The 26,989-nt window shown below is 40.2% G+C and overlaps 1 protein-coding gene across 5 annotated transcripts in view; it reads right to left on the bottom strand.

Annotated features, from left to right (window-relative positions):
* CAMK4 (calcium/calmodulin dependent protein kinase IV) overlaps window positions 1-24,077 on the bottom strand; it is a 166,015-nt gene extending 141,938 nt beyond the window's left edge. For 3 of the 5 annotated variants that reach the window (XM_021380306.1, XM_021380304.1, XM_021380302.1), the window contains exon 1: window positions 23,813-24,075. In XM_021380306.1, coding sequence (XP_021235981.1) covers window positions 23,813-23,928 — 116 coding nt within the window. In that variant the 5' untranslated portion in view covers window positions 23,929-24,075. Of the gene's footprint in view, window positions 1-23,812 lie in introns of all 5 variants that reach the window. The other 2 variants (XM_021380303.1, XM_021380307.1) reach the window with 2 other exon arrangements.

Raw genomic sequence — 26,989 nt, forward strand, 5'->3', positions numbered from 1 at the left:
AAAGTGTGTTTTATTTTATCTTTGCTGTGAACCAAGCTGTGCATACTACTAGGGGCAATATTTAAAAAAAAAAAGCCCAAAAGATATTCTACTATAAAAGGTTCCATTTTATCCTTTACAATACAGTATTTCTCTTACATTACATGTATATTAAAGATAAAAATTAATCAGCTTTCTTTCATAATGTCTGTAATAAGAGTTACACTCTCCCTGGGGATTAAAGAGCACTCTCCTTTCTACAGCTTTTCTGACTTAAGCTTCAGAAAATTGTAATGGTTCCAGAGGTAGATTCAGCTCATACTTGAGCAAAAAAAATCAACACAAAGCAATCATAATAATCATCACAATCCTGTCAGAGTTCAATCCTATGAATCCCAGTTACAAAAGTTTGCACTGTCAATTACTACTTTTCATATTTCACATAAGTCTTCAAGCTTAGTTTAAGCAGCTTTGGAGGGCAGTCTGGCACGTGAGAATCATCCTAAAAAGAGATACATTTAAAATATGTATTTAGGATTGGAGTTTGAATTCCAGTCATTGCTGTGATGGCACACCACTGACTCACTTTAGTTACATTGCAGGGTAAATTCTGATATGAGTGATTGCTCAAGGTAGAGTCCTCCATGAAGTTCAGCACTACAGAACAAACAAAAAGTTTATGAATTATATAATCCTTGTTTTGCTTACCAATCTCTCCTTATCAAAAATTCAGGTTTTTGAGAACAGCTGATTTTGCATGAGTAATTTTCCTTTCAGAGTGAATGAAAATATTGATCTCTAAATGAACATGGGAGCAGATTAAAATGCATTGCTTCCCAGTAGCAAGCAAAATTCAAGGTTGAAGAAAAGGCAAAATCAGGGATAACAGGCTTCTGGAAGGTTCATTGAAATACTTAAAAATGAAGAAAAATATACCCACAATTGCTTTTCCCTGCACTGCTCACAGAATCATAATAGGGCAGTTAGGATGCAATGAACATGCAGTAAGACTGTGTACACTCTATAACTCTACGGGGGTGTGGGATGTGGAATATATAGTTCACACATAAACACATATATAATTGTCATGGTTTTATGGTCTGTTATCGGTATTATATACCATAACATCGTACAGTGCACTGGGAGTTAAAGAGTTAATGCTGCAGCTCCAGTCTCAGAAGAGATGAATAAACCACGCTTCCCAGAAGACTTTGCTTTTTCATTTCCATCTGTTGGGGAGAGGGAAAGATAGAACTGGCTGGAAGTCACAAGACTTCTTCTTTGCTCCCTGGTAGATCAGAGTAAGAACTTTTGTTTTCAGAAACTCTCTCTCATTTATTTGATTTATTAGCTTCAATCCAATTAACTTGTATTTCACTGCTATAATTAGTAAACTAAGTTTGTTTTCCTCTTCAGATCACTGCCACTGTTGTTTTTTCCTTTTATTCCTTTTCCTTTCTTTCCCTTTTTGGGCCGGTGGGCTTGTGGGCCTGCTGTCCCCCTGTCACAGACACAGATCTAGAAACAAAAACTGTGACAATAATTATCTCTGTTCTGCATATACACAGTTAAATACTGAAGATCAGAGGATGATACTGTCTGTGGCTAGCAGTCATGCTCACATTATTATTATAATTTATACAATTAATTTTCACAAGTAGCTCTTCTTTTGCATAATCTATCCATATTTCTTGGGAGGCAATGAACTCCTCTCTGTCTTAATATGCTTTGAAATATTTCACAGACAGTAAGAAAGGAGGATTTTCTTATAAATCACATTAGTATGGAGACCCTAAGAAGACACACAAAATGAGAGTTTGGCTGGAGGTAGAAAAACTGACAAACAACCTGTAGCTTCTATTAGGTGTTTACTAGTAATTACAGACTGCAACTATGAAAACAAATTCAGCAATCTAAAAGGACATATGGAATCAGCAAAATGCAGACATGAAAGGTGCCACATACATAGATCTGAAGCATCTCCTCTGAGCACCTTTGTATTGCGTGGGAAAGGAGGCGCTGAGGACAGCACCAGCTGGGATGCTGACAGTGCCTCAGAAGTTTCCCATGCCTGGAGAATCCCAGGTAAAGAGAAGCACAGACAGTCCCTGAGAGACTGCTATGCATGCTCTGTGGAGTTGAACACACCTTCAGAATCTGACATCTGATCAGGCACAGAGGAAAGTTATGCATCTCCTGGGCCCACTGGCTTAGGGCCAAAATGGTTTGCGCTGTATGAGTCATCTAGGGAAAACTTAAAATGCTCTGCCTACAGTCTCAAACAGATCTCAAGAGCAGTTTTGACCTACAGCTTCAAACACTCTTCAGAGCGAGGTTTTATCTGAAATCAGAATCCTATATCATCCACCTCTGACAGATGGACTGGGACTAACATTTCCAAAGAAAAATAAATCTTACATTAGGCTTCAAAATGCATGTCACCCATTTCATTTTCAGTTCTGCAGGTTCTCTGGCAGTTCCCTTTCATCTGCCAATACAAGGTACCACAAAAGTCACTACACCTGAAAAATTTTTGGGTTACCTTCTCATCCACTTGAGGCATGTCTGAATGTGTGTGCATGCTCATGCATTTACACAAATTGCAGCATGTTCACAACAGCAACTCTTAAATTATTATCATAGAATCATCATAGAATCATAGAATCTTTAGAGTTCAAAGGGACCTCTAAAGGTCATCTAGTCCAACTCCCCTGTAATGAACAGCTAAATCAGGTTACCCAGGGCCTGATCCAGCCTCACCATGAAAGTCTCCAGGGACAGGGCATCAACCACATATCTCAGCAACCTGTTTCACTGCCTTACCACACTCACTGTAAAATACTTCTTTTCCTATCCAACCTTAATCTACCCTATTTACGCTTGAAGCCATCTTCCCTTGTTCTGTCATCATAGACCCTGCTGAAAAGTCTGTCCCCTTCTTTCCTGTAGCTCCCCATTAGATATTGAAAGACTGCTATCAGATCACCTATTTGTGGACAATTCTAAGCAGCTTTGTACCATTAGTTTCAGTCAATACGTACCCATTTTACTTCCAGACAGTTAAACAACATTGATGTTTTTTCTACAACAGAACTGATACTGTAATGTACAGCCACAAATGAATGTTATATATATAAAAATATATTTATATATATATATAAAACACAGTCATCTACTTCTGCCTCACTCCTCTCATAGACCTTCTATTGACAGGCACTTGCTACAGAAGAGAGGCATGAGGGCATTCTATTGCCTGTTATGCACTGAATGAAAAATATTCTGCTTTGAAGACAATCTCTACAGCATTTTGCGCAGTATCGGCATAACACATTGAAAAGCAACTACACTATGATATTAAAATTTTAACTCTTTAAAAACAGAACTGTGATATAGCTGATGCTGGACAAAGTGAAGTTTTACCTATAATAGAATCTTTCTTCAGTGGGGGGGCCTCAGAAGATAAATGGTAAATATTTTTCAAAATGAAAATTCTTCAAATTGAAGACAGAGAGGAGAAGTAGAACAAGTCATAAAATCAACAGATAAAATGACCAATTGTATGACATCAGTACCAGCTGGGACTCACTTGGCACTTCAACCAGAACTCATGGATGAAGTAGCTCAAAAGGTGTTCTGCAACATCTTATACAACCACTAAGCATCTTAGCCCTTTTAGGTAGGAAAGAAACAAATGTGACAAACATTTTTAAGAAAGTTTCTGAGAGACATTTGGAGAACTGGAGGACTATACACTTGCTTTATGCTGGCCAAGTCATTCAAAGCTCTAGGTATAGGACCAGTGGATATATGGGTAAATATCATAGCCTGGGGAAGAATCAATAGCTTCTATAAAGGTACACCATGTCTCAAAACAGCAAGGGTTCTTTGAAAGATCTGGCAAGCATGTGAATAAATAAAATTTAGTTGATTAGCCTACTTAGATTTCTAAAAGCTGTTTCATGAAGTCCCTAACAAAAGCTTCTTGAGGAAGCCACATGAGCAGGGAATACATTAATGGTTGGTTACAAGCTACAAAACAGGCAAGAATAAGTGCTCAGTTCTCGCACTGCACAGAGGTAACCAGTGAAGTCTGGCAGAGATGGCATGACTGTTCAGTGAGCCAGTACAGGAGCTTAGGTGAGAAATGAGGTGACATACAGCTGTGGAGTTTCTGGGTTTTTTTTAATCAAAATTGTTCTGTGAACTAGGGTTAGTTACTAGGGTTCTGCCCAACGTAAGTGCTGAAAGAAGACTCTAATGAGATTCAGGGGTAGATTGCTGAATGGCAGATTAAGTTCTGTGTAAATGAATATAAAATGATGAATATTCATCACAAGCCTGATTTTATCCATTAATTGGACTAACTAGAAATTTATTATCACAAACACATCTTGAAATTTAAGTAGAAGTTCTACAAATTATTAACTTGATACCAAACTGTGGTTAAAAATAATAGAAACCACCAATAAACAGCTGTAAAGAAGGATAAAGTATTGTCTCCTGTATAAATCCCCTGCAGAGATATTAATAAACCAAGAGGATACAGTCCTGGGAAACTTGCTGTAGCTGACTCTGGTTAAGTATACTGAATGAGATGATGTTAAAAGAGGCCCCTGACAACCATCCTGTTGTGATTCTGTCTTACATGTTGAACACTGCGTGCAAATCTACATTTCGATTCCAATATGAGGAATAGAGCTGAAGGTTCAGGTCAGGCTTCAGAATTCTGAAGGTTGAGGGACTGCTCTGGACCAATATTCTTACACGCTTGCCCTTTTTTTATTTAACTTTGTAGGTATTTGCTCCTTGCTACAGCTGCAAGCAGGCTATTGACCTAGACAGACCTCCAATTAGACCCGATGCAGCTGTTCTTACACTGTTAAAGTTCAAGAAGTCTAGAACTACCAGAACATTTTATATTTATATGAAAAATATATGAGGTTTGCTCTGAAGGTAATGCCTCATATTTTAGTATGTTGGTCTATGATATCAGAGGCAGACGGTGGTATGGCAGTACAGGTTGAGCCTTCCCACCATACTCCATTACATTTTGTTGCTGTGTGACAGATGGCAGCAGAAGGGCAGCCTGACAAAACCGTGTCTGGCATGGAAGTGCATATGAAGCAAAGCTCCATCACTGAAATGCAGAAAAAAACTGCATTTAGTGACGTTCTTTGACATCTACTGAACGTTTATGTAGTCCAAACAGTGAATTGAGCACAGTGAGGAGTGGTTGGTTTGTTTCAGCAGTGGCGATAGTAACAGTGGGTCACCTCCACTGGTACAGATTTTTACAAGTGCAGCATGCAGGCCCTTGTTCATTACTGGTGAAAATGCAGAGCTAGTAGCAGTGGCTATGTTGAAAAATGGTGTAGCTGAAAATTTGCTCTGTCAAATGGTGTTCTTGACATCTTTGTATCTGTTGTAATTTCCATGGAACCATTACTTTCAGAGTAGCCTATATATATATGCACATACTACTCAATCTATAGAAGACAGGATTTCTAGATGTGACTACGAGATTTTGAAATGGCTCTGAAAATAAATGGTTACTGTTTCTAGATGTTTCCAGAAACATCAGCACAAAGCACAGAAAGCTTACCCATCTTACCATTCAAGTTACTTTTTATTGAAAGCCAAATGTAAGCTTTCCTTAAATACCACAAAGCATATATACAATGTGCTACACACTCATCTCTGACAGCAACAGACTCAGTTTGTATACACTTTCCATTAGTCAGACATTAAAGATGTAGAAGAGCACAACATCAGCCTCCAAAGAGACTTTGATTTCAATTTGAGTTAAGAATGTGACCAGGAGAAGTTGGCTGATCCCTTTTTGTTGTCAACAGATCAATACTGAACTTTTATCTATCAACAAAAGGACACTAAGAACTATTCCAAATCATCAAAATTAGTCCCTGGTATCATGGGCAACCATGTCATAAATCCTCCTTCACAGAATGATCATGTCATGGTTTTATGATTTTCGGTTATTGGTATTCCACATCATAACATCAGGTAGTGTATGTACCTGGTTCTCAGAAGAGGACTACTACATTCCCCAGGGGACTTTGCTCCTCTTTACCATTTCTGGTCAGAGGGAAAGATAAAAACTCACGATCACAAGACCTTTTTGTTCTTTCTGCCCGTCTCTCCTCCTGGCAGCATCTCGCTCCCCAGCCATCTTATCGTTGGTACTAGAGTAAGGCCTACCTTGATTTTTTGGACATTCTCTCTCATTGTATTGGATATATTAGCTTAAATTGTAATTATGTTGTATTATAGTGTGCTGTTTTGCATTTCCATGTCTTATTTAGTAAATTAGTTTGTTTCTCCTCAGATTTTTGCCACTGTTTTTGCTCTCAGGCCCATCTCCCTACCCTTTTCTCCCCTTTTCCTTTCCTGGGCCATGGGTCCATGGGTCCCTCGCCCCTTCCATCATGGAACCGGGCCAAGTGCCCATAAACCGTTGACAGATCATATACAAATTTTACGTGCATTTCCTCTGTCGCCTGTCCGTACTGAAAAGGCTGTTACAGAACTGCAGGTGTCTAGACATTTTCTCATAGATTACATTTGCTACTGTAATCACAGTCACATTACTTCCCTTCTCCTTTGTTGCAGGAACAGTCCTTAAATTTAAGTGAAATATTCTACCTCACAGGTGTGATTCTCTGCTGGAGAACTATCATCACCTTTCCCCAGCACCATATGTTCCCAGCCCAACTCCTCCACAGTACATTTTCAGATGATAAAATTTACAGATAAGTTTAAACCAGATTTTTCATAATACATATGAAGGGTAACATTTTATACCACTGTTATCATCACAGTCACTTTTTATCTGTGATTATTACGCTGAATGAAATTCAAGGACAAATCAGGAAAATTAGGTATGTGAGATATAGATCGAGTGCCACTTAAAAACACACTATTTTTCATTTTTGTTTGACAAAGTTTCTGGATTTGAGTACTTCTGCATTCAGGAATGATGAATTTGATCTACATTCCTAAAATGGGAGGAGGAAAACAGAAAATCTATCCAAACAAAAAAATTTTAATCCCTCATTTCTCTGAAACATCAAGATTGTCTAACTTTCTGACTAGAATACCAATTAGTATATCTTGCTTGGCACTTACTTCAGGAAGATAGGTGCAGAATGACCAATTTCTCAGCTTCTGAAATTGTGCCCATTAATTACAGTGGACAATATTTCTTCCTCTCTGCATAAAGTAGATTGAGATTGTTTTCTAAAAGAAAGTGCTACGTGCTTATGGGAAGGTGAGAATAGTCCTAGACTTCTCTAACTGAAAGGAGAAAGGAGTTACTAAAATAACAAAGTGAAACAGATTAAACACTGGTATGGGAAATACTGCAAGAATTCTGATCATTATGCTATTTCAATTTAATTAAAATAATGGGGAACAGTTTTATAACCTGTTTGCTGTTGGGGATTTCTCTCCCTTGCAAGGAAATTTGCCCATGCAATCTAATCTTCAACAAGTTTGTCAGAAACATACTGCTCTTCATTTCCTCAGTGTCTCTTTGTTCCAACGTGCACATTTAAACAATATTCTTTTGGTTTGCTAGATAATCTATTTAGTAATTTCATTAGTAATTTTGGCACAAACTTAGAAGTATGCTAAGCTCAACTTGATGATGAAGGTGGGAGGTGCTGGCAATGCAAGAGAGGACTGTGTTATCAGAAAGGAAGAACTATGCTACCTGGGGACTGGCAGCAAGAGGAATGGGGAAAAAATTAACAATGTTAAGTGCAAGTTCATTCACTGCAGACAAATAACAGGAATTTTGCTGTGAGACAGAAGTTTTGTCAGTCACAAACAGGAAATGAAAATGGAACACGCAAAGTTTGGGCAACAAACAACTACATGACTACAAACGACAAAGATAACAGCCACAAGAAAGACAGATGTGATCCTATCACATTCAATAACTTTTATTGTTCTTATTAAAAAGTATGAGAATGTTATGACTGTAGTCAGTAGAAAAATGCAGCTTCTGCAACATCCCTCTGTTCCAATAGGAGGTTATATCACACAAATGTGCCATGGTTTTGTGGTTTGTTATCGGTATTCTACATCATAACATCATACCGTGCACTGGGAGTTAAAGAGTTAATGCTGCAGCTCCAGTCTTGGAAGAGAGGAATGAACCATGATTCCCAGAAGACTTCATTTTTTCATTTCCATCTTCCAGGGAGAGGAAAAAATAAAACCAACTGGAAGTAACAAGTTCATCTCTTTGCTCCCTGGCAGATGAGAGTAAGAACTTTGGTTTTCAGAAACTCTCTCTCATTTATTTGATTTATTAGCTTAAATTCCAATTAACTTGTATTCCTCTACTATAATTAGTAAATTAAGTTTGTTTTCCTCCTCAGACGGTTGCCACTGTTTTTTTTGTTGTTGTTGTTTTCCCCTTCGTTCCTTTGTATTTCCTTCCTCCTTTCCGATTGGTGGGCTTGTGGGCCTGCTGTCCCCGGACACAGACCTAGAGATAAAAGTGTGACAGAATGCTGCTCCACTTTTGGTATAACACGTACAATACAGTCCAAAGAGGGACCAAAGATGAGATGAAAGTAGGAAAAACAAACAACTATATCACAACTCTCATAAGACACCACTGTACAACTGATCCTAAATCTGGTGAATTCCATTGCATATCTTCAATAAATAATGAATGCAAAATGGGAAAATGTCCATAAATTTCTTTCAAAATTGTTGAAAAATTCTATGCTGTTTGTATGTTTTTCTATGCACATTATTCCTACCATAATGATGATTTAAAATAAGAAAAAGTAACTCAAAATAAAAACAACTGCTAATATTCTGAAATTCATCTTGGGATGGAAAACCTGGAGTTTCTCAGCTGTCTATTCACTCTTACAAGCATCTGAATACTCAGATAAAACAAGCTTTAATAGACATGACTCTCCAGCATAAAATGTGGTCTTTCAATAGCTATATGCCATTGTGTATACCACCCCTTCTACTCACTATTGTACTGTTTGCAAATTCACATATATTGTGAGTAGTAAAGAACACAATAAAATGGTCTCATTAGGTATTCAGTACAGTTAGGAGGCATGGTTCATAAGAAGCACTATGTCAAATTATTTTAACAGGCTAAATGGTAAACATTCAATGCATTCCTTCATAAACATAACCAGTTCACAAAATACGGACTGATGGTAGAAAAACTAACTTTATTAAAAAAAAAAAAAATTTATCTAGCTTTAATTTATATGGTCACCTGCAAGTTCCATTCTAATATGATTATTTCCATCTTAAAAGATATTTTATCTTATCTCAAATCATGTACAAATAGATTGTGAGATGGTCTTGGTTTCTTTTCTTTTTAATACACAAATGTTGCAAGAATAATAAAAATAGACTAACACAGATCAAGCCAGCTGAAATGACTTTAAGGTAAATTGGGCTATTGCTTCAGCTAGATCAGCCAAAGATTCAAATGGTCAAAAAGATACTGTTCTGCTGAAGATGAGAAGGCAGAGGAGGAGACTCAGGTTGTTTTGTCATTTGAAATGAATGATTCTCTAGAAATAGAAGAGTATTCTTTCTCTGCTACTGCCAATCATAAACTCTAAGAGCAAGCAATAAATGTGTTTTTCACTCAGTTTTATTCATGTTCCACCTTCTTTTTAGCACCTAAGATCTGAATTATGCATGGAATTGGGATCTGAATTTAAATTAAAAAAATAATTTACCTGCATATTTATTATGATGGAGATAGGTTTCATCTCCATGAGAGTCAGAATGAAAAACATGCCAGTGAATTTCAGAGTACCTCTTTCAATGAAAATTTTCCACTACTTACTGACCCAATCTGGCAACTGATTAGTGATCCTACTCATACACAGACTTAATTTTATCTACACGTTCAAATTCTGTTCTTGTTGTACTTAAGATATTCTTGAATTAAATTGCTCAATTTCTCCTCCTCCTGCAGGAAACAAAATCAAGGTATTCCTGCTTTTTTAGCATCAAATGTACTGCTCCAGCAGTAGCAGTTATTTGGTGTTACAAAGATAGTTTACCAAGACTAGCCTCAGCTTTGTCTTTCAATTTAAGTCAATCCCCTACTGAGTAAAGAAGACCAACATATAGTGAGTGAATAATGCACTCCCTGAACACTTGCAGCGCTTGCATTTCATATCTGGTTGCAAAGAACCAAACAGAGTGGGGGGAATGAGACAGTTTGTCATCTTTTTTCATCTGGACACCTGAAACCTGAAGTCACTGAAAAAATATCATTAGTCATTTTCTAAATGGTCATCATTATCTACACCATGCAAGTGTTTCACCTTGAGTACTGTGTACAGCTTAGGACACCAAAATATAAGAAGGACAAGAAATGATTTGAGAGCATTTAGAGGAGAGCTACTAAGATGAGGAAATGACTGGATGGGAAGACGCATGAGGAGCCCATGCGGTCCCTGGGTTTGTTCAGCCCAGAGCAGAGGAGCTGAGGGGAGGCTTCATGTGGCTGCAGCTCCTCAAAGGGAGTGGAGGGGCACCGCTGAGCTCTGGTCTCTGGTGACAGCGACAGGACCCGAGGGAACAGCATGGAGCTGTGTCAGGGGGAGAGGCAGGTGGAGGTTAGGGAAAGGTTCTGCACCAGAGGGCAGTGGACATAGAACAGGCTGCCCAGGACAGCAGGCACGGCCATAAGTGTCAGAGTTCAAGAAACATTTGGATAATGCTTTCAGATATAGGGTTTGAATTCTGAGTGGTCTCATGTGGAGCCTGGAGTTGGACTCAATGATCCTTGTGGGTCCCTTCCAACCCAGGATATTCTGTGCTTCTAAAAAGTGCTGCTTACCATTACAAAAATCAACCTTTCAACCATTCTCTTTTTAATTTTACTAAGCTCATCAGCCAGAAAAGCATGAAGGATTGAAGAGAATTTAGACAGGTAGACTACTTGCTGTCCACACAGCAAAAAGAGCAGGGCAGGAGGAATACAGCAAAGCTAGCAGGTAAAAACATCCATGCATGCCTATCTTGCATGTCTCTAAACTAAGATTGTGGTAACAATGGTATGGAAAACTGACAAGTGAACATTTCCCACCAGGAACACAAACAACTGTAAGGCACTGTACTCATATACCACAGCACAACAGCGAACAGTTAATCTAGAAAACATATAAATTGTAAAAAATATTTTTTAAAAAAATCAATATTCATCCATGACAGACTTTAACGTGAGGCATCTTAAGACCTACTAAGTGATCCATTTTCTCTGCAAAACTATACTCTAAAACACTTCTATTTCTAAAAAATAGCAGTGCATGCCAAAGAAATTGAAATAAATTTCTGGCCCAAAGTATGTTCTTAAAATACTCACTGGTCCAGAATGTTAGACTGGTGCAGGACACCTAATAAATCAAATGGCAAACACCATCTTGCACATTTAATCTATCTGAAATACATACTTACTCTAGTTTGTATAAAGTTCAAATTTAGTATCCAAAGAGCAGGCAGGAGGACTCATTATCATGTGGAAGTTGTACAATTTATGATCAGTATTCCACAGAAGGGGCATGAAAATCCACTCTTTTCAACACCGTATTTATTTGGTTTTATTTTTACTGCCAAGCACAAAATAAAATCCCATAGCATAACAGTCTTGTGTACAAGCACCGTGCCTCTGTTAACTGGATTATTCAAAGACAAATCTATAAGAATATTATTTCAAAAGTACATTAAAATAATGCCAGACTTATTCAAAGGATATTCATTAACATCTTGTATGCTTTTTTATTTCCATTCATTCATGAGAGCAAAGTTACTGAACATAATTTATTTAGATTAAAATGGAAATCCTGGATTTCATTTCTGAGCTACTCCCAACTTCTTTACCTGAATTTGTTATCTACTAGTGCCAGTGGTTTGGGTTTTTTATATGAAAAAAAGTCAACAGGCAATTCAAAATTTGTCATGACTTATACAATTGACAGATTCCCTCAATCACATAATGCTTTCATAACGCTTTCATTAGAAAACATAAAATCAAGATATCTGTAGAATATTTTTGTTCATGTAATAATCAGTTTTCCAGAAGTTCGCGGGGCAATTAGGGTCATCTTCAAGATGAAAAACGCTAAAAGTAAATGAGATGTAGTATTATCTCACAAAGGCAGCAGCATGGTAGATATGGATATGTTTTAAAGCTTAACATTAAAAAATAAGGAACAGTATTGATATGTTTATGGTAACCTGAATACAGGAGAACAAATTTCCTTGCAATAATGAAAAAATTATTCAGAGAGAAAGAAAACTGTTCTAGAATGCTACCTCTTCCTTAAACCTGATTAACTGCTTTTTTTCCAAGAAGCCTGGAGAAATGCCAGAGGAAAGATGCAGCATTTGTTTCTAGTGAAGAGTGTTTGGGGAAAATAACTGAGGAGATGAAATCAGTTCCAAGGTCAAGTTGCATTTCTGGCATCTTATCCAAGGCATATGGACATTCACCGTGAGCTATGCATCTAAGCTGAGACTTTACATTCGTTCAAAGGTTTAGATTTGGATGCTGATGACATGCAATTCTGAATACGCAATATGGCAGCTCTTGCCAACTAATTTCTCTCTGGTTATCCCCTGCAGATCAAATTCAAGAAGAACATAGGTTTTGCTTGCTATAGACTGAACAGTCCCTTCCAAGGTCATATTGTTAAAGCGTCTCACATCTTTACAATTATTTTACAAGTAAAGCAACATCACCTTGGAAATCTGTTGTCATATCAACAGATGCAAATATTGATCGTTTCTGACAGTCAGTGTGTTAGTGATAGTAACCTATGACAGTTAACTATACAATTTTTGTTTTCATTCTTTTTCTACTTATGAAGAAGTGAAATTGCTTCTTATAGGTTCTTGGTGATACCAGGCAAAGTATTTGCAGGTAGGCCAATGGTCATATACAGAAAGAAGAATGGAATTCACCCAGCTGGTGAAGGGGATCTCTGGCTACGCAACAGTCCTTTGCAGGAAGCAGCCTAGGTTCAAGAGACACCCTCCCTTCAGTGGCTGGCCCTTATTTGAGCCCAAGGTGGCTCCACACTCTGTCCACCCCTTCTGGTGGCATGGGGAGCACAGGTGCAAACACTTTGCCTGTGCTTCTAGGCCTGCCACACCCATTCATCAGGCACTCAAACACCAGTTCAAGCCGTGACCGAACAGTTCCCCTACAACTGTAAAACAAAAAGGTACATTTGCAATGTACCTTTTTGCTACTTCATCTTTCTATTTTAAACACTACATAGTCTAAGAAATTGAGGACACACAATGCATATGTTTATCAAGCATACAACGCTGAAAAATGTTCCAGGACATTTCATTCTCAGTGATCCTTCCTTTGGCACCCTGAAAATAGATCTTAAAAAACACACCCTACATACACAGTAACAACCAATCCTCGCTGCCCACTAGCCTCAGGGGAAATGTCATTCTGCCCTAAAGACACATAATCCCCAGCAGTTCTGGTACACCTGGGCTGCTGCAACCTATGCTGCCAGACAGATCATTCTGACCTGAACCTTCCCTACTAAACCTGATCACGACAAAACATGAGTTTTATTTTGCACGTTAGAAAGAGCCGGCTAAGTGAAACAGGTAATGAACAACGGCCTTGGAAAGGAGAAAGGAAGATGTGCACTCCTCTTGCCTCATTTGGTTTAATTTCCACAGGTTTAAAAACATAGGTTTTTTTTTTTTTTAGGCTGGGAAAACATATCCTGTGCACTTTTCTTTCTGAAAAGACCTTTTGTAACAGTAAGATAGAAAAGTAAGGCAAAAACAACAAGAAAACAACATGCTTCCGCAACATAAAAATTCCAAAATTCAATTCTTAATGATTCGCTATCTGACATATCACAGAGCTGCTGGCTCAGACACCAAAAACAAAGATGTAAAGTAACTTAGGAGTGGGTTCAGTTTTGAAGAGCAGGAAGCAGTAATTTAAAACATATTTTCTGGTGATTCACAAAGACATTGGCAATGCAAGTAGGGCCAAATAAAGCATAACTAACAACAAATGGAAGAGTACTTCCAAGATATCAATGACTGTAAAAGCTGCCATTCCAACCTATTTTTTAAAATGGAGCAGAAAGGGAAAAAACAAATAATGGAAAAGACATTAGACAAACAAAGGACCAAAAATCAGCATCACTATTTGAAAACACACAGCATGTTTGCCTACCATTTCTCAAAAAAGCATCACTACACTGTAAAAAGATTATCCCTTGTGAAATTAATGATTCTATTCAGATAATAAAGATCTGCCTATTGTGAAGAGAGGAAGCAGAACTGGTAAGAACTCCTAAATGAAGAAGTTAAGAGCAAACATGCAAGTTTGTAAGCCTAAATTCTTCTTCGCTGTGAAAGCACAAAAGATTATATTTGTTGTTTTTTTTTAATGCAATCAGAACTCCTATCTAAAATTCATAGTTATTGTACATATGTACATGAAATAATTATTCAAATCTTTGCACTGAAATTTTGACAGAACATTTCTCAAAGCCAAGCCAGGCTTTTAGCTACCACAGTACCATCATTTGTCACTACTATGATAAAGCCGGCTCTGTTAATTGGACAGTTACTAATAACAAGAGACAAGGCTGGGGACTGTAATGTTTTTTCAAATGACATATTTTTATATTAACACAAATGATGTCATTATTTTCAAATCCTAAAAGTTGTGTAAAAAAAATGGTTCAGTATTCTTTAGTGCACTCATTTCAAGAGCTATTCATTTTCTCCATTAGAAATACATTTTTTTTTAATTAAAAAGAAGATAACCAAAATAACTGACAAAAATGCATGGGGACTGAAAGAATAAATAACTTAAAATAAAGAAGCGGCAGTTCTGTGATACAGTACTTTTCATTATTAATAGCTCTTTAAATACAAGAAAGCTGTGAAAATTATACAGAATGATCATCTACTCATTCCAGCTATTCTGAGCTGCTCCAGTAGTCATTTTTTTTTAGAAAAATATTAACAGTTCAATTTATTGGAAGAACAATGCACTCGGTTTACAGACTAATAAGCATACAGAGATAACGTAATACTCTGTATGATCTAACTATTCTTTCACTGCCCACTTTAGGCACTAAATTTTACTTTACATAATGTATATTCTCAGTGGCTTACAAGTTAGTTAAAACTTGAGCAGGCAGATGCCAACCTGAACATTACATTGAACATGTGGTATCACAAGCATCCTATTGTCACGCCACAGATTAACTACAGTTAGGTTCAGACACAGTATCACTAAGGCACTAGCTAGCAGCACACTACAGTGGAGTGCAACAGTAGAACATGGTGTCAGTGAATTAATACAAACATACAAACTTTCCGCAGCTTCCACTGCAGACTACATCCAATCTGGTCCTGTGAACCAAATGTTCACAAGAGGTTTGAATGGATTACGTGCCCCTGAACTTTATCTCCTGGTTCAGTTACATTCAGTCTGCTCTGTGCCTGCCAAGGATGCCTCCTCATGCAGACAGAAGCACAGTGGGACGGAATTTGTTTCCAGTGCTTCACTCATGAAAATTAAAACTTCAGTGTAGATGCATCCACAAATTGCCCTTTAAAAAAGAATGGTGCAATAAAATATTACAAATATAATCTCAGTGCTTCTGTAAATGAAAATATGTAAATATATGCCCTCATCAATAGTCCATTTGGGTTCACATTTAAAAGACGACAATTTTGTTTCAAGTACAGTATTTTTAACATAATGCAGTTAGGACTTAAATAAAATATTATGGGCAACTTTGATCACACAATCAACCAGGCATTAATCAATTCCTGAAAGGCAGTAGTCTATGGCAGCATTAGTTTCTCTGATGTGACTAGCCATAAGCACTGACAGCTAAACTTTTCACCCACAGCAGACAGAATCAAAAAACCTATTTTCCATCATGCCATGATGGAAGCAATGCCTCATTCACAGTATTAACAGGATTCAGATTTACACATAAGCCATCATAGAAAAAGCACACTTCCTCATTTCTTTTATAAGCCTCTGTGAAGCAGGTGCAGAGTTTGCAGTTCAATGCAAAATCCCTAGCTGCAAGAGAACAAGAGTTCTGCCACGAATTCCAACTGTAAAAGTATTTAAACAACAGTCTGTAGCACTTTAGATAGAGTTACTTTTTTAGATAAGAAAATAAATAACACCTAAAACAGGCATTTGGATAACAGAATCAACAGCAACCTTTCATGGAATGGTTTAAAATGCCTGACTTTTTTCCTCCAAAAATCTGCCCATTTTTCTCCTGGTTAAAGCCTTCAGGTGAAATGGCATGTCTATTCTCAAATTGCTTTTATTTACAGAACAGTACAGGAAACTCTTTTCTTACCTCCTCAAGGCATGGGGTTTTTTTTGTTCTGAATCAAACTGTTGAATTGATCTAGATACAATAAAGAAAATACTCTCCCTGCACTTAGAAAAGTTTCAGTTGTTAAAATCTGGGTTATTACATGGACAAGCTCTGGTTCTTGGCACCCAAGCCAGGCATTTCACCAAGAGCACTGGGCTGAGAAGCTATAGAGCTTCCACATAACACATTCAGTGCTTGGTATCAATTTATATTTTAACTCTTTGCAGGTAAACATGTATTTTAAGGGGGACCAACTTCTCCCACTTCTTAGAGATGTATCTTACTTAACAAAAATCTCTCTAATGTCCTCTTTCTGGCCAGCCTAGCACTGAACTGCCTTCTCCACAAGACTATAGCTTCAACAGAAAAAGTAAAGCGCATATTCACCATGGAAGAGTCTGTTTTCATATGTTAGGACATTTTTCAAGGAGAAAGATAAGCAGAAGAGTGTTGAAGTCTTCAGCTAGACCTATGCTGCCAGTGCAATGTGTGAAGAAGACAATTCTCCATGTCCACCTACTTTTGGATGCCTTGGCCCAACAAGGACACCATGTCTTCTCTTAGTCCTATCTTTCTCCTTCAGCCAGGGCTCCAGTATAACACAGTAGCATTAAGGGAAGCCTCAAACTCCTACCTTCAGCAGCCTTCTCCACTCACTGACCAGCTGCCTTCATAGAAACTCTTGCTACTCAACTGCAGATGAGAGCTTCCAGGGTAAGAAGCAAGTTGCAACTAGTGGTGCTACATAGCACAGGGACAGGCAAATCTATACCTGCAGTTTTTGCTCAAGTATAATTTTCCAAGAGGAATTCTCATCCCAGATTAGCAAAGCACCCACCAGATGGATTTGAACAGCTAGCACTGCGTACTGTCAGCAGCACATGTGTGTCCCAGAAGATCATCAGATCCAGTACTGAAAGTTGCAAACCACTAAGCAGAAGTATTGCTGAAGAAGTGAGTGACCTACCCCAATGAAAAACAACTATTTTTCAAAGTAAACACAGAAAACAGTCTGTATAACGAATGACTATCCCAGTAGAAAGAAAAAGGCCCCACATTTTTCTCATAGAATCACAGAACATCTCAGTTGGAAGGGACCCACAAGAATCATCGAGTACAACTCCTGACTCCACATGGTACCACCCAAAAATCAGACCGTATGTCTGAGAGCATTAACCAAACGTTTCTCGGACTCTGGCACTTGGGACTGTGCATCGCCCTCTAGTGAAGAACCTTTCACCGACACAGCTGCATGGCCTTCCCTTGGGTTCTGTCGCTGTCACCAGAGAGCAGAGCTCAGCGCTGCTCCTCCACTCCCTGTGAGGAGCATGCAGACGCCATGAGGCTTCCCCTCATCTTGCCCTGCTCTGGGCTGAACACACCCAGAGACCTCAGCCACTCCTCACACATGTTGCCCTCCAGACCCTTCCCCATCTTTGCAGTCCTCCTTTGGGCACTCTCTAACAGTTTTTGTCCTTCTTATGTTGTGGCACCCAGACCTGCACCCAGTCCTGGAGGTGTGGCTGCACAGTGCAGAGCAGAGCAGACAACCTCTCCCTTTACCTGGTGGCAGAGCTGGGCCTGGCGCACCCCAGGTTATGGTTGGCCTCTTAGACTGCCACGGCACTCTGCTGGCTCACGATCAACTTGCTGCTGACCAAGACCCCCAGATCCTTTTCATCAGGGCTGTTATCCAGCATCTCTGTTTATTTTAATGGAGGAATGGATGGGAAATCTTCAAAGCAAAAACTGTTTGAACTTCAAAGCATCAAACACAAAAGCAACCCATTCCTATAAAATGACAGCTATTCAAAGGCATTGTCTGATTTCATCCACTACTGCCATTACAAAAGTAGAGGTTAGTATGTCAGTATCCACGAATACAATGGTCAGAGTGAGATTTGTCATCCTACAAAATGAAATCAACATAGATTGCTCTGAAAATAACACCTCCTATTTATTTCCATGGAAACTACAACATGTACAAAGAGCAAAATAGCGCTATTTGATAAGAGAAAATTCTCAGCTACAGAATGCTATTTTCAACAGTAGTCACTACTATCAGCTATGCATTTTCACCAGCAATGAACAAGAGCTTGACATCATATCTCATCACTGGTAATGATCTGATCCAGGAAACTGTGACCTTCAGCCTCATATTGGTTCAATAGGTCCTGACAAACTTGCATATGGTGTTCATTCTGTTCTCTTGTGAGCATTTGTGGGACCCATATGGTGCAATAATTCACAATATTCCAACATTGCCACCATTGTTTTAAATGCATGGAAGCCAATGTTCCGCTTCATACAGAGTTTTGTGTTAGTAATCCATCGATTCACATGGACGAGCTGATCTCTTCATTTTGTGATGTGACAGCTGAGCATGGCTGTCTGAAATGTGGCTTGTATTTCCTGTCTGAAATCACCTGCTGCCTCACTGTGCTCACATCCACTGTTTGGTCCCCATAAACATTCATAAAGTGTCAGTGAATGTCAACGGAACCCATTTTTTTCCACATGGAGGAATTCAGTGACATCTTTGCATCCTACACACTTTCATGTCAGACGCCATTTTGTCAGACTGCACCTCTGCTGCCATCTGTCATATGGCAACAAAATGTAATGGAATATTGGTGGGAAGGTTCAACCTCTGCTGCCATATCCCCAACATCCGCCTCTGATGTTGTAGACCAACACAGTAAAATAGAAGGAATTACTTTCAGAGTAGTCTTCATGGCATACAAACCACTCTTTGGACTTAAATTCTCTGTGCTCAGAACTCCTCAAGCCACTCATGATTCAGGTACCACTATTAATTCAAGGTAAACTACAAGTACCAAGCATCTTTCAGTTTTCAGCAAGAATCACAAAACTGAAGGTTGTTTTGGGTGATTTTAACTGTCCTTCTTACAGAAATTCCCATAACTTGTCTATTTTTTTTTATTTCTTTTATTTTTGTGTACAAAACTAAAAGCCTTAAGCATTTTGCAGAAAATACTCCCAACCTCTCTTGACCATTTAATAGATCTGCAGTACACCTACAATAATATTAGGCAGTTTCAAATTAAATGATAATGAAGTTTGACACGATTAGGCAAGAGAGTGCATACTAAGGAAAATATTGACTAAAATTCCAACAAAGAGAAATTTTTGTAATATTGCTGAGTATAAATATTTGTTACTGAATTTCTACTTCCCTCATACAGTACTGTTATACTAACCCTAATTTCAGAAACACCATATCAAATGATACTGCATGAGCCAAACGTTTAACAAAAGGTTTTAGTCTTTATGGAATGTACAAGCTTAGAACCCAAAATTATTAAAATCTTTCTCCAAGAGTGTGAAAAATAATCTTTCAGCTGACATACACTGAAAAAAAATCCACAAGTCTCCAGTGCTGTCACCTTCACAGAAGTAAGAAATACATTTTGTAAAACAAAGACCAAAATTTCATGTTTATAGCAGTTTTGGATATGGACTAATGGGAAGGTAAATTAGCCAGGCATTAAGTAGGATGTAAAAATAGCAGTCCTGGTTCAGAATAATAGTCTCTCTCACCCAGAATACTGTCTCTAACAGTGGCCAAACACAGATGCCTCCAAAAGAATATGAATAGAGCAAACTTATATTAATACAGTCAAAGAATATAGTCATAACACTGAAGAATTTATGGTTCAATAATTAGCAATTTTATATTTAATTAGTTTCAATGGGTTTCTCTACAGTAAACTTGCCTAGCTGCCTCTTGAACCACTGTAAATTTTCAGCATCCACAGTATCAAGTGGACACAAGATCCATCACCTAACTAGACACTGTTTTTCTACGTCCAACTTGCAGGTTTCTCACCCACTCCCATATGCTCTTATTCATCTAAACTGAATTTCATTTGTCATTTAATATCCTATCAGTCCAGTAATGTCTTCCTGTGATTTCCCACAGGCAATATTGTCTTTAAAAACCTCAGTAACTTACGACCAGCAAATATTGCTCTTCATCTTTACTTATGAGTCTGTGGAGAACTATGGGCCCCTGTGAAAACTCCACAGCTGAGCTTCCCAGTCTCTTCCCATCACTCCTTCACTGGCCATACAAGAATCTTAGAGAATGGTTTGAGTTAGAAGGGACCTTTAAGATCCCTTAGTTCCAGCAGTCCTGCTATACGCAGGGACATCTCTCTCTACACCATGTTGCTCAAAGCCCCATCCAGCCTGGCCTTGAATGCTTCCAGGGAGGAGGCATCCACAACCTCACTGAGCAACTTGTTCCAGTGTCTCACCACCTTACCATAAAGAATTTCTTCCTAATATCTAGACTATATCTACCTTCTTCTTGTTTTAAACTATTTCCCTTTGTCCTGTTGCTACCTGCCTTACTAACAAGTCCATCCCCAGCTTTCCTGTAGGCCACCTTCAGGTACCGGAAGGCCACTACAAGGTCCCTTCCAGAGCTTTCTCTTCTCTAGGCTGAAGAGCCCCATCTCTCTCAGCCTGTCCTCATAAGGCAGGTGCTCCAGCCCTCTGATCATCTTCATAGCCCTTCTCTAGACATGCTCCAACAGCTTGATGTCCTTCTTCTGTTAGAGGCCCCAGACTCAGATGCAATACTCCAGGTGTGGTCTCATGAGAACAGAGTAGAGGAGCAGAATCACCTCCCTCAACCTGCTGGTCACTCTTCTCTTGATGCAACCCAGGATATGGTTGGCCTTCTTGGCTGCAACCGCACACTGCTGGCTCATGTTGAATCTTTCATCAACCAGCACCCCCAAATCCTTCTCCTCAAGGCTGCCAAGAAAGCAAGATCTACTGATTACAATGGCTAAGAGATTTGTCAGACACACAGGTCACTTTCCAAGGGGACCCCTATACTTGGCAACAGCTGTCCAAATACAGGCCTTTGTATTCCAGCAAAAGATCTATTCCAATCTCTGTATCTTGAAGACATTTTAGGGCAGCGCCTCCTGTTACTTATTTTAGTATATTATTTTGACTTAACTGCATCTAACAGGATGATATAACCACATTTTTCAACCTCACCTAGATACACCTCCACCACCACTAACCTGAGTCTGCTTTGCAGATGTACTCAAACTCACTTCCAAATTAAAAGGCTGGATCTAAGATTACCAACAGCATACAATACAATTTTATAGTAGACTTAGGAACAAAGAGGGATTGCTGGATCTCTTTAAGATTTGCTAAGGTACACCTGAGCTGCTGGAGGAGGTCTGAGATTTGCAGCAGCGTTCTAGATGCTAGCACACAATAGGTCTCCAGGTTCACCCTGGGACCGGTGGACCAAGATCTTGCTGCTAAACCAGCAGTGCAATTTCCCCTCGGAACATGTACCCCTTGGAGTTTTCTCTCCCACCAGTACTCCATGATCTTTGTTTCAAATGGTTCTTTTCTCCTGTCTGCATTCTGCTCTTACTTTAAATTTCATTCCCTATTTCTAACAAACAGCACAGAAGATTTAGTGTCTCACATAACTCACCTACCTGGGTGTGGTTGTTTCTTACTGAAGCCTCCTGTTAGGGTTTCAGCATCTACTCTCTCACCTTGCATGACAGTGCTCTCCTTGCTCCCCACTCTGCCTGGTCATTATATCCAAGGCCTAGTGCATACAACGAGGTGCAAAGGACCTTATCCTTGGGACTAATAACAAACAAGGTTTCATCATTATTGCTCAAATACCTGATAACAGACACAAGGTTCAACAGAACCAATTCTAAGTTGTATGATTACGAGTCAATCACCTTTCCCCATAAATAGCAAGCAGCCTAAGAACCCCTTGGAGAGTTCTTGCAAGCAGCTGGCTGCACACCAGAATCTCTCCTTGAGTAGGGACACCTCTCAAGGTGCACAGAGATTCACTCGGGATGCGGTGATGCCTTGCTAACAAATCCTTGGTAAATCATTTACTGTTTTTAAGCTATACTAGCTTTGCTAAGATTTGTTCTTAGATTCATTATGCACCCTCTACCCCCTATGTAGCAAATAATCGAGGATATCTAGCCATTTTGAATCTTGTTAAGTCACTGTTATCATTACTCAAATTACCATCTTACCTATTTATATCAATAAATATCTGTCTTATGATTGGAGTGTGCAGCGCTTTGGGCTCCTTCCATGTCACCTTGCAAGGCAGAAAACCTCATTATACTGCAGCTTTTAAGTACCTGACTTCCTCAGAAGTCAACATTTCCAACCCCACTTCTCAAGCTATGAGATGAACACACATCATATCACCACTATGGACTCTCTAGCACACATGCTGAAAGGACTCCAGGCAAACCACATAGAACAGCACTTACTCAGGTGATAGAGTTGCTATCAACTGCTGTTGCTCATCAGTGCGCACTTCTGTGTCAGTTCTGGAAACAAAACTGACCTGACTACTTCCTCCTTTACATTTTTACGTTCTTGCATAGGTGTGTGATAAAGTACAAACTTGGGAAAGGGTACGTAATTCCATTTAAATTTGAGTTGCAATAGTGGCAAAAGAGTAGCAGCAAATGCTTGAGACCTAGCCAGCAAGTCACAAAGAATGTTTTATTGTGTTTGTACAGCTTCTCCTGCCCCTTTTACCTACAGTAGGCAACACATGCGTGTTCCTAGCAACACCTTTCATTGCGTGTCCTCTCAGCAAAGGAATGTGCCAAGGAACTTGCAAATTTCCCACTGTCATCCAGGATTTTAATAAATTATTGTTGTTAGAATTCACAATTGCTGTTATTCACTGATTTACTGACTTAAGTCATCTGGTGCAAGATCCTTTCTAATGCTTTCCTTTTCCACTATTCTTTAAAGAGTGCTATTTTCTACCTGTAAATTCAACATAAAACAACAACTGTATTTTGAGGGGGAAAACCTGAAGCTTACAAGGGGCTTTGGTTTAAAAAAAAAAAAAAGAAAAAAAGAAAGAAAAGGAAAGAAAGAAGGAAACTGAGGACTTGGGACTCTTAAGTCACCACGCAGGAGCTCCAGGGCAGGACTCGCTGCAGTCCGCGGCTGTCAAGAGGCCTGGTCACGGCAGCTGCTCGGGCTCCGAGCTGATCCCCAGGCTGAAGGGCTGACGGGGAGACAGGGATAGCAGGTCTGGCACGGAGAGAGGCAGGAACAGGTAGCACCTCGGGGTACCTTCCCTCCCACCAAGGGGACGCAGCAGGGCACTGGAACCCGCCGCTACACGGCACCTGACTCACACAAAAACACACAGCGGCTCATCCCGGGGCTGTCACCTCCCCGCGCCCACCCCGGGTCCTCGGAGCTCGGTCCCCGGCGGCGCTCCTCTGCCCGCAGCCGCCCCGCGGCTCCACGCACACTAAAGTTTCGCCGTCCCCGACCCAACGATGCGGGGTCCCGCCCCGGGCCCGCCGCCCCCCGGCCCCACCCCTCACCGTCCCAGCTCGGACTCCAGATCGAAGTACTGGGTCAGGGTGTCCTTGTTAGACCCGTCGATCCAGTAGTCGGGCGCGGGGCGGCCGGCCGAGCCCGAGGCAGAGGTGGAGGGCATGGTGACTTTCAGCGGGCCGGGACGGCTGCCAGGAGACCCCCTGCTCCGCACCGGCTGCAGGCTGCAACCGTCGGAGCTGCAAAAGCAACGCCTGCAACGTCTCCCCAGCGGCTCCCCCAGCCCGAGGGGCGGGCCCGGGGCGGGGCGCGGGGCCGCGGGCGGGGGCTCGGCTGCCGCCGGTGGTGGGCGTGGGGCCGGGGCTGAGCGGTGGGCGGTGGCGCTAGGGCGCGGGGTGGTGGGCGGCGAGCGATGCGGCCTCCCGGTAAGGGGATGAAATTGCCGTGCTGCAATGGCACTCTGAGCAGGTCATGAAATCTGTAGCTTATGAGATGCATGCGGATGTATCGTATTGTATTGCTGGGTATACCGATCCCAGCAAGGAGTGTCGGTGTGAGGGCGGCTTCTGTTGGTATGGTGGTGAGATCCAACAGCAGCAGCCGTGTGTGCCTCGCATGCACGGCACCAGCCCCGCTCACGGCCCCGCCGTGCCACGCACTCGCCGCCGCCGCGCACAGGGTCCATGTGCAGGCCGCGCCGCAACGCTGACACAGTCCTGTCCTCCCATTCTCAGCCACACGCCTGCTTCTGGACGCTGAATTCCTCTCCCAGAGCAGTCATGTTTCCCAACCTGTCTCGTTTTCCCCCTACAAACAAGTCTGACTCCTGCTGTTCCTGAGCTTCCTTCCCTAACCCAGCGGCAAGTGATCTCCGCTTTGAATTTCTTAATTCCTCGAAGGCTGACACATAAATAAATTTAAAAAAAAAAAAAAAGAAGAAAAGCTCTTCTTTGCTCAACCAGATAATGGACAAAATATCTGCTAGTCTGGCCTTTGCAAATGGTAAGAAAGGATAAAAAAGAGAAACATGAGAGACAAAAGGGAGATAGTGCCCTTTCATGTCAAGTTTACTTCTTGCTGTTTTAAAATTAAAATGCAGATCCCTATCGTGATTTGAGCTTGCATCATTTTCAAACTAATACTGGGAAGAGCAAAAAAAAAAAAAAAGTAATCCTGAGCCCTGTTTTCAAAACCAGAATCCCCTCAGACCCACGGTGCACAGAGCGCCCACCGCGTTGTGGCTGGGGCTCGCAGTGGGCACACAGCGTTTTGCTGTTGTTCATGCCCTCACTCAGCTCCCAGCTCACTCTCTCACGGCCGGTATGGAACTTTTCCTCATAAAGCTTTGGTTGCTAGGTGACATTTCCTCCTCTCTTCTTATGGCATTTTCTGACACATCTCCTGGGAAAACAAACAGTCACTACTCATGAAAACTGCATACACTCACAGAATTTTTTTGCATTATTATTTTTCCATTATTTTTGCATTATTATTTTTCATTGCATTTTTGTTCAGTCACATATCTAGCATATTCTGTAACCCATAGGGTACATATATTCCCTGTGTGAGTTTGTTGAACAGTTTTAGTGGATTTTTTTAATTGGATTCATATCTCAGGTGTTCTAGATATGCTTCTTATGGGGTTTTCTGTGTTAATGGCAAAGCACCAGCGGATCTTTTTATGTACTGGGCCACCTGTGTGGAGTTAGATCATCATTAAAGGTCCCTTCCAACCCAAACCATTCTGTGATTTTATGTGAAAGGTATTGACTTCCCTTAAAATCCTGTCTCAAAGTGAGCTGGATCACACCATACTGACAACCTAGTACTTTCAAACTGACTGACCTTGTTCTCCACGGGCTCCACTTCATTGAATCACCGAATCATTGAGACTGGAAAAGACCTCTAAGATCACCAAGTCCAACCATCGACCCACACCCACCATGCCCACTAACCATATCCCTCAGTACCACATCCACATGTTTCTTAAATACCTTCAGGGACAGTGATTCCACCACCTCCCTGGGTAGCCCATTCCAACGCATCACTGCTCTTTCTGAGAATAAATGTTTCCTAACATGCTTGTTTCCTAATATACCTGAACCTTCCCTGGATATGAAAAAATAAAAAGAAGCTTAAGAAGAAGAAGAAAAGATAACATAGCAATATGTAAATATAACCATATGCACTCAAAGTCTTCAGGTGGCACACTGTATGTGACCAGCACATGAATGCCCCTTTCAGCCTTTAGAGAACTAAAGGCAGCATTTCAAACATGAGGTGCTCCAGTTGTGTCAGATATTTGTTCACAATGCACTGATTTACATTGTCATTACTGGACATGAGATTAAACTGCTGAGGAAACCTCATTTATGAGGTGCTGTGTGTGAAATCTTATTTGGTGACACAAATACCATAGTTTTCCTGCCAACAAACCTAGGTTACAAATTCAGAGGAAAAAAAGCAGGTCCAGGAGGCATGCAATTTTTGCAGAGGAAGCAGTTTTTATGAACACAAAAATACACACAAGACCTGTCCAATCTCTTGCCCCTGTCCTACCCCTCACAAATGAAACTCAAAGTGGGAAGTTAATCTGGTGTGTTGGTGGAGATGGAATTGGTGCCCTCCTGTGGCTGTGATTCTGCCTTGTGAAATACTGTTATCCTTTTGTACAGTCATCACTGCACTGTGTATAAGTAGTTCACACTTCACAGAATTTCCTTCAAAAATGAATACAGGGCAAGAACTTTTTAAACTTTGCTTCTGATCTTTTCATACAATTCTAGCAGCTAGATCTTGGGCAGAAAACACAAGAACAAGCAAATTCTGTCCAGAGTTTTGAACAGGTTGTATGTAGGTTGTGGACATGTATTGAAAGAGCAGTATGTTAGCCTTGCCAGCTTAGGCCGGTATTTCTTCTTGAACAAACTGCCTTGAACCAGCATATATCTTCAGGATATTAAAATAAAAAATGATTTGTTTGTCCCATAGGCTTTTAAAGAAAGAGTTGTTGTTGCTTATTGAAGGTACAAGATGTCCACATCCAAAGCAGAAAATATAGTCATATATAATAAGCACTCTGCCAGAGACTGTCCTCACTAAAGAATATTTCTGTCCAAACAGTTTGCAGATGCTATAGCTTTCTTCCCAAGACAAATGATCCAGTAGAGGAATCAACGTTTGCATCCATTTTCTAGATCCAATGCTTATCTGCTATGCATATA

This window comes from Numida meleagris, chromosome Z (genome assembly GCF_002078875.1).
Source record: "Numida meleagris isolate 19003 breed g44 Domestic line chromosome Z, NumMel1.0, whole genome shotgun sequence".
Lineage (NCBI taxonomy): Eukaryota > Metazoa > Chordata > Aves > Galliformes > Numididae > Numida > Numida meleagris.